A 14,488-nucleotide genomic window follows, 5' to 3' on the forward strand; every position below is an offset into this window, starting at 1 on the left:
CTATGTCACAATCAATTCTATAAACATCATCTATATTACACCACCTGAAACAGGTTCAATGACATACTGATAAAAAGTGAAAAATTAACCTTACATTATACAAATGGGAGGAGCTGACAGAAATTAGTATCTCTAGGGATATGGTGTTGGGTAAGTTGAGGGGACTGAAGGCCGACAAATCCCCGGGGCCTGATAAACTACATTAACCTTACATTATACAAAAAAAAAAAAAAAGGGCATATCAACTGGCAAAAAAAAGCACCAGACCGGAAGATTGGGGGCAGTACAGGATACAGCAGAAGAGGACAAAGGGATTAATCAGGAAGGGGAAAATAGAATACGAAAGTAAACTTGCAGCAAAAATAAAGACAGACTGCAAAAGCTTTTATCGGTATATCAGGAGGAAAAGACTGGTAAAATCCCAAGTCGGTCCCCTGCAGTCCGATTCGGGAGAATATATAATGGAGAATAAGGAAATGGCAGACCAATTAAACTCATACTTTGGTTCTGTATTCACAAAGGAGGACACAAATAACCTCCCAGGAATATCGGCAAACATAGGGACTAATGAGAGGGAGGAGCTGACAGAAATTAGTATCTCTAGGGATATGGTGTTGGGTAAGTTGAGGGGACTGAAGGCCGACAAATCCCCGGGGCCTGATAAACTACATCCTAGGGTACTTAAGGAGGTGGCCCTGGAGATAGCAGATGCTCTAAGGATCATCTTCCGGAACTCCATTGACTCGGGAACAGTACCCGTGGATTGGAGGGTAGCTAATGTTACCCCAATATTTAAAAAGGGGGGTAGAGAGAAAGCAGGGAATTATAGACCAGTAAGCCTTACATCGGTTGTGGGCAAAATGCTAGTCCATTATTAAGGATAAAATAGCGGAGCACTTGACAAATGGGGAAAGGATCGGACAGAGTCAACATGGATTTACAAAGGGTAAATCGTGTTTGACTAATCTGCTGGAATTTTTTGAGGAAGTAACTGGTAAAATAGATGGGGGAGAGCCAGTGGATGTGGTGTACCTTGACTTCCAGAAAGCCTTCGATAAGGTTCCACACAAAAGATTGTCATGCAAAATTAAGGCTCATGGGATTGGGGGCAAAGTATTAACGTGGATAGAGAACTGGCTGGCGGATAGAAAACAGAGAGTTGGAATAAACGGCTCGTTTTCAGAGTGGCAGGCAGTGACCAGCGGGGTGCCGCAAGGATCTGTCCTGGGACCCCAGCTGTTCACAATATATATATAAATGATCTGGATCAGGGAATTGGATGCAATATTTCCAAATTCGCTGACGACACTAAACTAGGAGGAGGGGTGGGCTCTGATGAGGATGTCAGGAGGCTACAGTGCGATTTGGACAGGTTGGGGGAATGGGCGGATACGTGGCAGATGCACTATAATGTGGATAAATGCGAGGTTATCCACTTTGGGGGTAAAAACAGGAGGGTAGATTATTATCTAAATGGCAATAGATTGGGAGATGGGGAAGTGCAGAGGGACCTGGGTGTTCTTGTGCACCAGTCACTGAAGGAGAGCATGCAGGTGCAACAGGCGATTAAGAAGGCAAATGGTATGTTGGCCTTCATATCAAGGGGGTTCGAGTATAGGAATAGGGATACCTTACTACAGCTGTACAAGGTGCTGGTGAGACCGCATCTGGAGTATTGTGTACAGTTTTGGTCGCCCCATCTGCGGAAGGATGTTCTTGCCATGGAAAGAGTGCAACGGCGATTCACCAGGCTGATACCTGGAATGGCGGGAATGACCTACGAAGAGAGATTAAATAGTTTGGGCTTGTACTCACTGGAGTTTAGAAGATTGAGAGGGGATCTCATCGAAACATATAAAATTATGGCAGGCCTGGACAGGCTGAATTCAGAGAGAATGTTTCCAATGGCCAGGGAGCACAGAACCAGGGGCCACAGTCTAAAAATAGCGGGCAAATCATTTAAAACAGAGATGAGGAAGAATTTCTTCACTCAAAGAGTGGTGAGCCTGTGGAATTCCCTGCCACAGAGGGCTGTGAAGGCTAATTCAATAAATATTTTCAAGAGAGAATTGGATATATTTCTGAAGGCTAAGGGGATTAAGGGTTACGGAGAAAAGGCGGGGACGGGGTACTGAACTGGTAAGATCAGCTATGATCTCAGACGAGGATCAGCCATGATCTCATTGAATGGCGGAGCAGGCTCGAAGGGCCGAATGGCCTACTCCTGTTCCTATCTCTATGTTACTATGTTACATTCCAAATGTTTGGCAATGAGTTTCAGTCAGTAACTCACTTTTTTGTGGGGAGATAGGCAGGGGAGTCTGAGGTTCATGAACGCACATGACTGAAATACTGCTGCCAAAGAAATCAGTGCGCAAACTTGCCTTTCAAGTGCTCAGGATGTCCCAAAGCTCGTCACAGCTAATTAATTACTTTTTAAAGTAGTCACTATTATGCACATTCGGAATACGAGGCGGCCATTCGGCCCCTCAAGTTTGTTCCACCATTCAATTAGATCATGACTGATCTGTACCTCCAACTCCATTACATAGTGGTTAGCACTGTTGCCTCACAGCGCCAGGGACCCGGGTTCAAATCCGGCCTCGGGCGACTGTCTGTGTGGAGTTTGCACATTCTCCCTGTGTCTGCGTGGGTTTCCTCCGGGTGCTCCGGTTTCCTCCCACAGTCCAAAGATGTGCGGGTTAGGTTGATTTGGCTATGATAAATTGACCCTTAGTGTTAGGGGATTAAATACGTGGGGTTACAGGGATAGGAGGGGATTAAATACGTGGGGTTACAGGGATAGGGTGGGATATGTGTCGGTGCAGGCTCGATGGGCCGAAATGGCCTCTATCTGCACTGTGGGGATTCTGTGATTCATATCCCGTGGTACCCTTACCTAACAAAAATCTATCTAGCTCAGTCTTGAAAGCTCCAACTGTCCCAACATCCACAGCCTTTTCTTAGGAAAGAGGAAAGAAGTGGTCCAGATTTCTACTACCTTTTGTGTGAAGTGGTGCTTCCTGATTTCACTCCTAAAATGACCTAGCTCTAATTTTAAGATTATGCTCCCTTGTTCTGGATTCCCCCACCGGAGGAAATAGTTAATTTGAACCTACCTTACCGAAATCCAGTATCAATTTGAAGACCTCAATTAGATCACCCCCAACCTTCTAAATTCAAGGGAATACAAACCAAGTTTACGTAACCTTTCCTCATAATTTAAGCCCTGGTATCATTCTGGTGAATCTGTGCTCTACCCCATTCCAAGGCCAATATCTCTTCCCTGGGGGTCTGATCAAGACGCTGTACAACTGAAGCAGCACTTCCTCACTTTTACTCATTTTAACTTTTGCTACAATCACTTCTGTTCAGTTGGATTTTGTACAAATGGCAGAGGGCAACCACAAATCTATGGCATCCCGCACCATATAAAGTACCATAACGTGGTGACTCCCACAATACAATATTCATAGCTGCAGATCCTAGAGGCATGTTACAGAACACATTTACTACGTAAATCAATGCAAACAACCTGAATCATAACTACAGGAAACTGATTTACTGGCACCCAAATAACCGGAAATCTGTTAACCGGCAAAATTCAGGAATAGGTTCAGGTAAGTTTTACTTCATATTAGTGGCCGTTCCTGGATCTGTGGCCGTGTAACCGGGGTTCCTGCACCTGTTGCTATGCAACAGGGACGCCTGGATCTGTAGCCGTGTAACCGGGGTTCCTGCACTTGTTGCTATGCAACAGGGACGCCTGGATCTGTGGCCGTGTAACCGGGGTTCCTGCACCTGTTACCATGCAACAGGGACGCCTGGATCTGTGGCCGTGTACGGGGCTCTCATACCTTTTATACCTCTCTGTAATCCAGACTTTTTGATAAACCGGCACCACGCCGGTCCTGTCGGTGCCGGATAAAAGAGAGTTTCCTGTATACAGCGGCAGAATGGTTTAAAATATAACTTCAGTTCATCGTTCCCAGCTCTCTCAGTAATTGCTCACTCCACGGAGTTCAGTGTTGTTTCATGTTTCTACCAATATCAATTCAAAACGTAAAGCAGTCAAAAGGTACCTTGCATTTTCCCCCTTCCTTCATTTAAATCTGATCAGTCCAATGAGGTCTGAGCTGAGTTAGCAGATCTCAGCCAGGGCAGCAGAGGGGGGTTGGCGGGGGATGGTGGTACTATGCTTGGCATCAGTGCCCCTGGGCTGGGGGAACCAGAGGGAATTTATTCAGCCAGTGCTCTAGCATTGATCATTATTCAGGTGACCTTAAATTACAATAGTAAATTCACAACAACAACAACTTGCATTTATATAGCGCCTTTAAAGGGTAGTAAAATGTCCCATGGTGCTTCACTGGAGCGTTGCAAGACAAAAAAAATTGACACCAAGCCGCATAAGAAATTAGGGCAGGAGGAGGTAGGTTTTAAGGAGGGTCTTAAGGAGGAGGGAGAGGTAGAGAGGTTTAGGGAGGGAATTCCAGAGTTTAAGGCCTAGGCAACTGAAAGTACAGCCACCAATGGTGGAGCGGTTAGAAGAGGGGATGCGCAAGAGGCCAGAATTGGAGGAGCGCCGAGATCTCGGAGGGTTGTAGGGCTGGAGGAGGTTACAGAGATAGGGAGAGGCGAGGCCATGGAGGGATTTGAAAACAAGGATGAGAATTTTTATTTTTTTAAAAAGAGGCTTTGTTGGACCGGGAGTCAGTGTAGGTCAGCAAGCACAGGGGTGATGGATGAACGGGACTTGGTGCGAGTTAGGATATGGGCAGCAGAGTTTTGGATGAGCTCAAGCTTTTGGAGGGTGGAAGATAGTTGGCCAGGAGAGCGTTGGCATAGTCAAGTTTAGAGGCAACACTTCAAAAGTACTTAATTGACAAATACTTTGGGACATCCCAGTTTTATGAAAATTCAAGTTATTTTCTTTCTTTAAAATGCACATCTATATGGGCATTGGGTGAGGATTGGAGGAAGTTCAATTGGGATACCCCCATAGAAGTGTAGCTCATCAACAATCACTGTCACACATGAAGAATGGCCACTTGAGTAAAGTAATGGAGGGTTGTCATCGGTGCCTGTGGAACTGCGCCTCAGCATATCACCTTCAGGAGAGGATGTATTCACGGTAGTCAATTAAGGAAGTTAATAAAAAGTTACATATATAGAGAAGACACTAACGCAACATGATGGGAGCTACATCCTGCAATATCCCAGCCATCGCTGGTTTCTCATTTTGATACCCTCTGATCTGCAACAGTTAAGAAACCTACCCACGTTATGTCCCGTGCAGCTGCTATCTGATAGGCCCGACAGCCGACAGCAGCTATGCAGCTACTGATAAACTTTACAGGTTTAAATATCCGGTATGGCAGGGATTGTGTGCTTGTTTTTTTGAGCAATTTTCTCCATTCCTGAAGATGCAGACTAACGCTGGGATACTGCTCCATGGGCACCAGCCATCTGTTGGGATCTTATTCAACTGGACATTCTTCACATGAGCGTAGACAGAGCAGGCTACTCAGCACTGGAAGGATCACTGCGTAGGGTTTTTTTTTTTTTAAATTTAAAAGAGTACAAGAGGTAAGGATCAACCTAGGCTGAAAGCTTTTCTAAATAATTGGTTTTATTGACATTAAGACGCAACAGTTTTACAGATAAAGATGCCAACAACCTTAGCCGGTAGTACAACTTGAAACTCAGAATGATCAATTCTTCTGCTTCAGGAGACGGAGGGGTTAATTCTTTGTTGACATCTTTGAATTGCTCCTGGCTTGGTCTCTTCGAAAACACGAAAATGGCCGTTTTTAAATCTCTCGTCGCTACTGCAAAAATAGCTTGTTTGTTTTCCTTTCTCTCTCTTCTCACGGTTCTCGAGGACAGCTATCTTTGTTATGTTTCCTAATCTCTCCATGTCCTTCGAGAGTACGGAAAATCTTCAACGCTGTCCTGGCCTTGTAGCTTTACTAAAGGTACAGACACGTACTTTTAACCAAACGTCATGGACAGTAAGCAAAAACCATCATGCACTCTGATATTAGCCAAGTTGAACCAAATCCTGCCCTTTTACCGAGTCCTTTCCTTCAACCATCTCACGGTTCCCGCGTGAGCGTCGCCTTGACAGTTACCGCTTCACAGGCCTTATTTAGACTTTAAGAGCGCACACCAAAAAAAGGTCCAAATCCATTGTTTTAGTTTTTCTGAAAAGCTGGTATTAAAAGTCCACGTTGAAAAGTCCAAAACCTTTGAACTGCCAAGCTCCATCTTGTGCTCCACACATGTGCACTTTCCAGCAGCGGGTCATTGGAAAACGATTAGGGATGGAAATCACAGCCGACTTTCCCCCTCTCTCGACTGAAGCCAATTGTGAGACCTCCCATTGTGGCCCTGGCTGAGATCAGCTGAACCAGCACAGCTCAAGCCTTGGTTTATATGGTTCAGTTACATAGCACCATTGCCAACTGTGCCAGAAGGGAACTGGAGATTTGCTAAACATTAAAATAAAAGTACCCAGATGGGGTGAGGATAGCATTATTTAAATTTAATAGCTTTTCTATGTTTTATTCTGCAAATGAGAGGGCTCGACAGTCTGGCCCATCTTCTCAGGCTACCCATAGATCTGTCACTAGGTGTTACAATGACGAAGTAAGGTCTCCTCCTGCTGATTTTTCTCTCTCTTCCAATTATACTGTTCCTGTTTTGTCTGATTCACAAACTTTCTTCCTTCGCCCATTTATTTTTGGAAGGGGTAAATGGGTGGATTTGAAAATCAAATGTTTTTCAGTTTGCATTCAAAGTGAATGATCTGATAGAATTCCCAGGATATATAACTTGACAGCGTAGCTCAAAGCACCTAACTGACCAATGTAATAATTTCTCTCATATGTATCAGCTTGGCTCTCACTTCTAAGTCAGAAAGTTGTGGATTCAAGTATTACTCTAGGAGCTGAGCATATAACCATGACTCTTCAGTGCATAGAAACAAAGAAGATAGGAGCAGGAGTAGGCCATTTGGCCCCTCGAGCCTGCTCCGCCATTCAATGAGATCATCACAGAATCACAGAAACCTCACAGTGCAGATAGAGGCCATTTCGGCCCATCGAGCCTGCACCGACACATGTCCCACCCGATCCCCGTAACCCCTACACCAACACATATCCCACCCTATCCCCGTAACCCCACGTATTTAATCCCCCTAACACTAAGGGTCAATTTATCATAGCCAATCAACCTAACCCGCACATCTTTGGATTGTGGGAGGAAACCGGAGCACCCGGAGAAAACCCACGCAAACACGGGGAGAATGTGCAAACTCCACACAGACAGTCACCCGAGGCCGGATTCGAACCCGGGTCCCTGGTGCTGTGAGGCAACAGTGCTAACCACTATGCCACCGTGCTGCCCTGATCATAGCTGATCATTCAAATTCAGTACCCTGTCCCTGCCTTCTCCCCATATCCCTTGATCCCTTTAGCCTTAAGAAATATATCCAACTCTTTCTTGAATATATTTAATGAACTGGCCTCCACCGCCCTCTGTGGCAGAGAATTCCACAGGTTCACCACTATTTGGGTGAAGAAATTCCTCCTCATTTCAGTCCTAAATGTCCTACCCCTTATCCTTAGACTATTACCCCTGGTTCTGGACTCCCCGACCATCGGGAACATCCTTCCAGCATCTAGTCTGTCCAGGCCTGACAGAATTTTATAGGTTTCGATGAGATCCCCTCTCAATCTTCTAAACTCCAGTGAGTATAAGCCCAATCGACACAATCTCTCCTCATACATCATTCCTGCCATCCCAAGTATCAGCCTGGTGAATCTTCACTGCACTCATTCCATGGCAAGGACGTCCTTCCTCAGATAAGGCGACCAAAACTGCACACAATACTCAAGGTGCGGTCTCACCAAGGCCCTGTATAACTGTAGCAAGACATCCTTGTTTTTTGTACTCGAACCCTCTCGCTACGAAGGCCAACATACCATTTGCCTTCTTAACCGCCTGCTGCACCTGCATGCTTACCTTCAGCGACTGGTGCACAAGAACACCCAGGTCTCTTTGCACTTCCCCTTCTCCCAATCTATTGCCATTCAAATAATAATCTGCCTTACTGTTTTTGCCACCAAAGTGGATAACCTCGCATTTATCCACATTGTAGTGCATTTACCATGTTTCTGCCCAATCACCTAACCTGTCCAAATCGTACTGGAGTTTCATGACATCCTCCTCACAGCATACCCTCCCACCCAGCTTTGTGTCATCTGCAAATTTGGAGATATTACATCCAATTCCCTCGTCCAGATCATTAATATATATTGTGAACAGCTGGGGTCCTAGGATTTGTTATACAAATTTTGTCTTTTGGCTGACACATTAAACAATATGCCTATCCAGGTGTTTGCAAGAGATCCCATGGCACTTTTTCCAAAGAAGAGCAGGGAATTCTTCTAGAGTCCCAGTAAACATATGACCTCAACTAACACCAACAAATCAGATTATCTGGTCAGTGTGGTTTGTGGGACCCTGCTCTGTTTTCAAAATGGCTGCTGCGTTTGCCTATAAAATGATTTTACTTCATAAACCAATTAATTTTGTGAAGCATTATGGGACATGACTATATATTATATAAAAAATTATCCAGTTGGCTCAATGCAAGTGCACTACATTCAAGATGAAAGAACCACGATGTACAATTAGATTATAATCATGATGAAAACAAATATTTAACAAGAGTCAGCAACCATATTAGAGACCATTTTGTGAATAGTTCACACTATCTTTCCCCCAAAAGAGAGCAACTAACATTTCTCGGACTGTTCAAACAGGCTTCCTAGCAGCAAATGTCACGAGCATTTCCAAATAAGGAAGTTGAAACAAAGGGAAAATGTCTCGACGATAATTGGTCACCACCTTGATGTGAGTAAAGGCACCACACAGCACAACAATGGAGCCATAGAAACGGGGACCTAACAATGTTTGAACCTCAGTCTGTGCCGAGTTTAACGGAGTGATCTCAGCCAGGAAAATATCTGGCCACAGAGCAGGCCTTAAGCTCTTTGGGTTGGAACAAATCACTGCTGCTGACATTCCAGACTGCTGCCCATGAAATAACCTGTCACCGTTATCAGACGGTGTTTGTGGGACGTGGCCACTTGTACAAAAAGTGTACCAATGTCCATGAATCTGCGCACAAGTCATCATCTTCAGTAAAAGGGGGGGGGGGGAAATGGAGGTAAACAAATCATTGAAAATAAAAGAGGACGAATTTCACAACAAATTCCACTGTTGTGAAAATAGAAAGAAAGACTTTCATGACCACCAGACGTCCCAAAATGCTTTACAGCCAACAATGTACCTTTTTTGATGCGTAGTCACTGTTGTGATGTAGGAAACGCGGCAGCCAATTTGCGCACAGCAAGCTCCCACAAACAGCAACGTGATAATGACCAGATCATCTGTTTTTAGCGCCGTTGATTGAGGGATAAATATTGGTCAGGACACCAGGGAAAACTCCCCGGCTCTTCTTCAAAATAGTGCCGTGGGATCTTTTACGTCCACCCGAAAAGGGCAGAGGGGCCCTCAGTTTAAAGTCTCATCCGAAAGACGGCACCTCCGACAGTGCAGCACTCCCTCAGCACTGGGAGCGTCAGCTGAGATTTTTGTGCTCAAGTCTTTGGGAGTGGGACTTGAACCCACAACCTTCTGACTCAGGAGTGCTACCAACTGAGCCACTGGCTGACAAAAATAGTAAAACAGCACACGATCTGAGCCTCTTTACATGCGAGCAGCAAGACAGAAACTTAAGCGATAGATAGGCTTTGATTTAGTCCAAGTTCCTGGTCAGCTGTTCCTCAAAAAAAAAGTTCCAACAACCCTGGACTTTATTAAATAGTTGCAGTTTGTACTGTAAACATTATTGATTTACCTGTAAAATTTATTGTATTTATATTGTTGACCATAATTGGTCAATGAATGTAATGGATTTACTATGTAACTGATGAGTTGTATAAGTACTGTTGTACTTGAATGTTAAAATTTTTTTTAAAGGACAACAGGTTATACCAAGCAAAAATGAAGAGTTACTAGATTGCCAATAGGACTGGTATGTATTGTTTTTTTACTATGGGTACCTGTATTGTTGACATTGTTTTTGTCTGAAAAAATTTATTATTGTATTTGTTGTGGCAGAACCACTGAATGACTCTGGCTAACTGTATATAATTCTCTTTAACGATGTTCTAACACCAGCCTAAACCTGTACCATTGTTAGGCATTACTGTGTTTTGTATATAGAGTTTGCATGTACGGGGCATGGCCCCTTTAAGAGCGCGGGCAAACGCGATGATGTCACGTCGCAAACCACGGGGCTGCCCAGGCAGTCCTCGTGGCATCTCCATTGAGTAAAGACCTGTTCAGTTGTTCTCTTGTGTCGATCTCCGTTATTCGTTGGAATTCATTAATTCTTACATTGTACTGTTAATCTTAAAGCTGTTTTTTTAAGGCTTAGCCTTATTGTGGTTAATGAATGTAATGGATTTATCATGTAGTTGATGAGTTGTAACGAGTACTACCAGATTTAAATGAAAGAGGTAGACTGAAAAAAAACCCAACCCTGGACTTTAATTAGCAACAGCAGTAACTTGAAACACTGACTCGGCAGTATTGTAAAATTAGAAAGTGACATTTTCCTCACACACACACACCCACCTTGCCTGTAGTACATGTCATTGACGGTGGCCCCGTAAAACTTCCAGGCCATGTGAATGGCCAGCAGGCTGCAGGCCAGCCAGCCCAGCAGGATCTTGAAGATGGTCACCCGCATGTCGTTGCTGCTCCAGTCCTGGGCGAACTCGTCGCAGAAGGAGAAGAAGCCGTCCACCAGGAACGAGAAGAAGCCGAAGTCCCACGGCGCCTCCATGGCCGCGGCAGGCGCCGCATCACTCGGTGGTGAGGGGTGAGGAATAGAGGGGAGCTTGTTTTTTCCACCGGCCCTCTCGATATTGTGGCTGACAGCGATCTGCCTCCTCCTCCACCCCGCTGGCGGCCCGCCTCCCACACCAAGTGCGCTTTCGACACACTCTCTAACACACACCTTTCAATTAGCGGGCGCCCAACTCCGTCGCAGCTTTTTTTTTAAAAACAGACTGTTTTTTAATACTCGCCCATTTGCTGTTTGCCTTTTTCTTTGCTTTCCCCAGTCGTCACTTGTCCAGACGTATCTGTGAACTCGAATCAAAATTTAGTTTTTCGACGGCAGCCGAAGAGGGGACAAAAAACACAGTTACCTGGCGACCGGGACCGCGATTCGTTTCGTTTTTTTTTTCAAAATTAGCTGCCAGGTCTCTGGTCTGGAAGACCCGCCTTTCTACAGCGTCTTTCACAGGCCACCGGCCGTCCCAAAGCGCGCTTTGCAGCCACTCAAGTACTCTTTTTTTTTGAAGTGCGGTCGCTGCTGTTGTGATGTAGAGAAAGGCGGCAGCCAGTTTGCGCACAGCAAGCTCCCACAAACAGCAATGTGAGGGCCTTGGTGAGACCACACCTTGAGTATTGTGTGCAGTTTTGGTCGCCTTATCTGAGGAAGGATGTTCTGGCCATGGAGGCAGTGCAGCGAAGATTCACCAGACTGATACCTGGGATGGCAGGAATGACGTATGAGGAGAGATTGGGTCGATTGGGCTTGTACTCGCAGGAGTTTAGAAGAATGAGAGGGGATCTCATTGAAACTTATAAAATTCTAACAAGACTAGACAGACTAAATGCAGGAAGGATGTTCCTGATGGTTGGGGAGTCCAGAACCAGGGGTCACAGTCTAAGGATAAGGGGTAAGCCATTTAGGACTGAGATGAGGAGGAATTTCTTCACCCAGAGAGTGGTGAACCTGTGGAATTCTCTACCACAGAAGGCAGTTGAGGCCAATTCATTAAATATATTCAAGAAGGAGTTAGATATATTTCTTAAGGCTAAAGGGATCAAGGGATATGGGGAGAAGGCAGGGACAGGGTACTGAATTTGGATGATCAGCCATGATCTCATTGAATGGCGGAGCAGACTCGAGGGGCCAAATGGCCTACTCCTGCTCCTATCTGCTATGTTTTCTATGATTGAGGGATAAATATTGGCCAGGACACCAGGGATAACTCCCCTGCTCTTCTTCGAAATAGTGCCATGGGATCTTTTACGTCCACCTGACCAAGCAGACGGGGCTTCAGTTTAACGTCTCATCCGAAAGACGCACCTCCAACAGTGCAGCACTCCCTCAGCACTGGAGCATCAGCCTAGATTTTTGTGCTCAAGTCCCTGGAGTGGGACTTAAACTCACAATCTTCTGACTCAGAGGCGCTGAGTAGGAAATAAACAAAAAAAGTTAAGCATAACCTAATTATACGTGGCACTTAAATCAGCTGAGTTGCTTGTTTACATATTGTTGGTTTTTAGAATCGCAAAAATTGTAACATTGGCACATTCATAAATATTAAGTTAGAAAAACTAGCAAAAGCTGACTAATAGTTTTAAAAAAGCTGACACAGCCCAGGGTAACCAAGTCTGGTTGGAGGCATTCCTGGAGATTTGATCACATGACCCTGGACTTCCTAACAAACAGACCCCAGGCTGTCAAATTAGGTAACCACACCTTTCCCCCTTCCCCCCCCCCCCTGACCCTGAACACGGGGGCCCCACAAGGATGTGTGCTGAGCCCCCTCCTCTACTCCTTCTTCACCCACGACTGTGTGGCTGTTCATGGTTCCAACACCATCATCAAGTTTGCGGATGATACCACGGTAGTAGGCCAGATCACCAACAACGATGAGTCAGCCTACAGGGAGGAGGTCCAGCATCTCGTGAAGTGGTGCGCCGATAACAACCTGGCCCTTAACATCAAGAAAACCAAAGAAATCATTGTGGACTTCAGGAAGTCTAAAGGCGGAAGTCACACCCCCATCCACATCAATGGGGCTGTGGTGGAAAGGGTGGACAGCTTTAAGTTCCTCGGAGTCCACATCACGGAAGACCTCTCCTGGTCCCTCAATACCTCCTCTCTGGTGAAGAAGGCCCAGCAGCGCACGAGGAGGCTGAAGGGATGTAACCTGTCACCCCTGATCCTCTCTAACTTTTACCGCTGCACAATAGAGAGCATCCTGACGAACTGTATCACAGTATGGTATGGCAGCTGTAGCTACTATGACCGGAAAGCCCTGCAGCGGGTAGTCAAAACTGCCCAACGCATTACCGGCACCCGGCTACCGACCATAGAGCACATATACCAGAAATGCTGTTTACGGAGGTCACGGTCTATCATCAAAGACCCTACCCACCCCAGCCACAGTCTGTTCGCCCTCCTGCCATCTGGGAGACGCTACAGATGCATTCGCACCCGTACAACCAGATTTAGGAACAGCTTCTTTCCCAGGGCTGTCATCCTACTGAACTCCACAAATAAACTCTAAAGCCTGCACATCTGCCAATGCACTTTATTATGGTTATGTTTATGTTAATGTAGTACAAGCCAAATGTATGTTGAATGTTTAAAATGTCTTAATCTAAATGTACACTCTCGGGAGCCGCAAGCCTACATTTCGTTGTACTGCACTTGTGCACTAACAATGACAATAAAGTTGATTATGATTATGATTATGATTGTGACCACATAGCCTCTGCAAACATTATTCATTATAAAGATTGGGTCTCCTGCAGTCCAGTATCTTTGCTCAATGTTTCATACCAGCAGCTGTTGTGCAAGAAGTTCCAAGAACCAGGAGGCCCACCCATGAGCGGGCAAAGAGAGATGGAGGGCAGGGAAGGTGCTTGACTAATCTACTGGAATTTTTTGAGGATGTAACTGGTAGAATAGATAAGGGAGAACCAGTCGATGTGGTTTATTTGGACTTTCAGAAGGCTTTCGATAAGGTCCCGCATAAGAGATTACCGTGTAAAGTTAAAGCACATGGGATTGGGGGTAAGGTACTGACTTGGATAGAGAACTGGTTGGCAGACAGGAAGCAAAGAGTTGGAATAAACGGGTCGTTTTCCGAGTGGCAGGCAGTGACTAGTGGGCTACCGTAGGGATCGGTCCTAGGACCCCAGCTATTCACAATATATATTAATGATCTGGACGAGGGAACTAGATGTAATATCTCCAAGTTTGCAGATGACACATAGCGTGTGTGCTATGAGGAGGATGCTGAGAAACTCCAGTATGATTTGGACAGGTTGGGTGATTGGGCAGATGCATGGCAGATGCAGTATAATGTGGATAAATGCGAGGTTATCCACTTTGGTGGCAAAAACAGGAAGGCAGATTATTATCTGAACGGCAATAGATTGGGAGAAGGGGAAGTGCAACGAGACCTGGGTGTCCTTGTGCACCATTCGCTAAAGGTAAGCATGCAGGTGCAGCAGGCGGCTAAGAAGGCAAATGGTATGTTGGCCTTCATAGCGAGAGGATTCGAGTACAGGAACAAGGATGTCTTGCAGTTGTACAGGG

At 45.4% G+C, this 14,488-nt stretch overlaps 1 protein-coding gene across 7 annotated transcripts in view; it reads right to left on the bottom strand.

The window, feature by feature from the left end:
* tcta (T cell leukemia translocation altered) overlaps positions 1 to 11,385 on the bottom strand; it is a 43,190-nt gene extending 31,805 nt beyond the window's left edge. For 2 of the 7 annotated variants that reach the window (XM_086002017.1, XM_086002020.1), the window contains exon 1: positions 10,714 to 11,381. In XM_086002017.1, coding sequence (XP_085858143.1) covers positions 10,714 to 10,924 — 211 coding nt within the window. In that variant the 5' untranslated portion in view covers positions 10,925 to 11,381. Of the gene's footprint in view, positions 1 to 5,595; positions 5,973 to 10,713 lie in introns of those variants that run through there. The other 5 variants (XM_086002019.1, XM_086002022.1, XM_086002023.1 and 2 more) reach the window with 5 other exon arrangements.
* Positions 11,386 to 14,488: the final 3,103 nt, after the last annotated feature.

Source organism: Somniosus microcephalus, chromosome 11, assembly GCF_052327205.1.
Source record: "Somniosus microcephalus isolate GS21.2 chromosome 11, FLI_Smic_1.0, whole genome shotgun sequence".
In the NCBI taxonomy this organism is placed as follows: domain Eukaryota; kingdom Metazoa; phylum Chordata; class Chondrichthyes; order Squaliformes; family Somniosidae; genus Somniosus; species Somniosus microcephalus.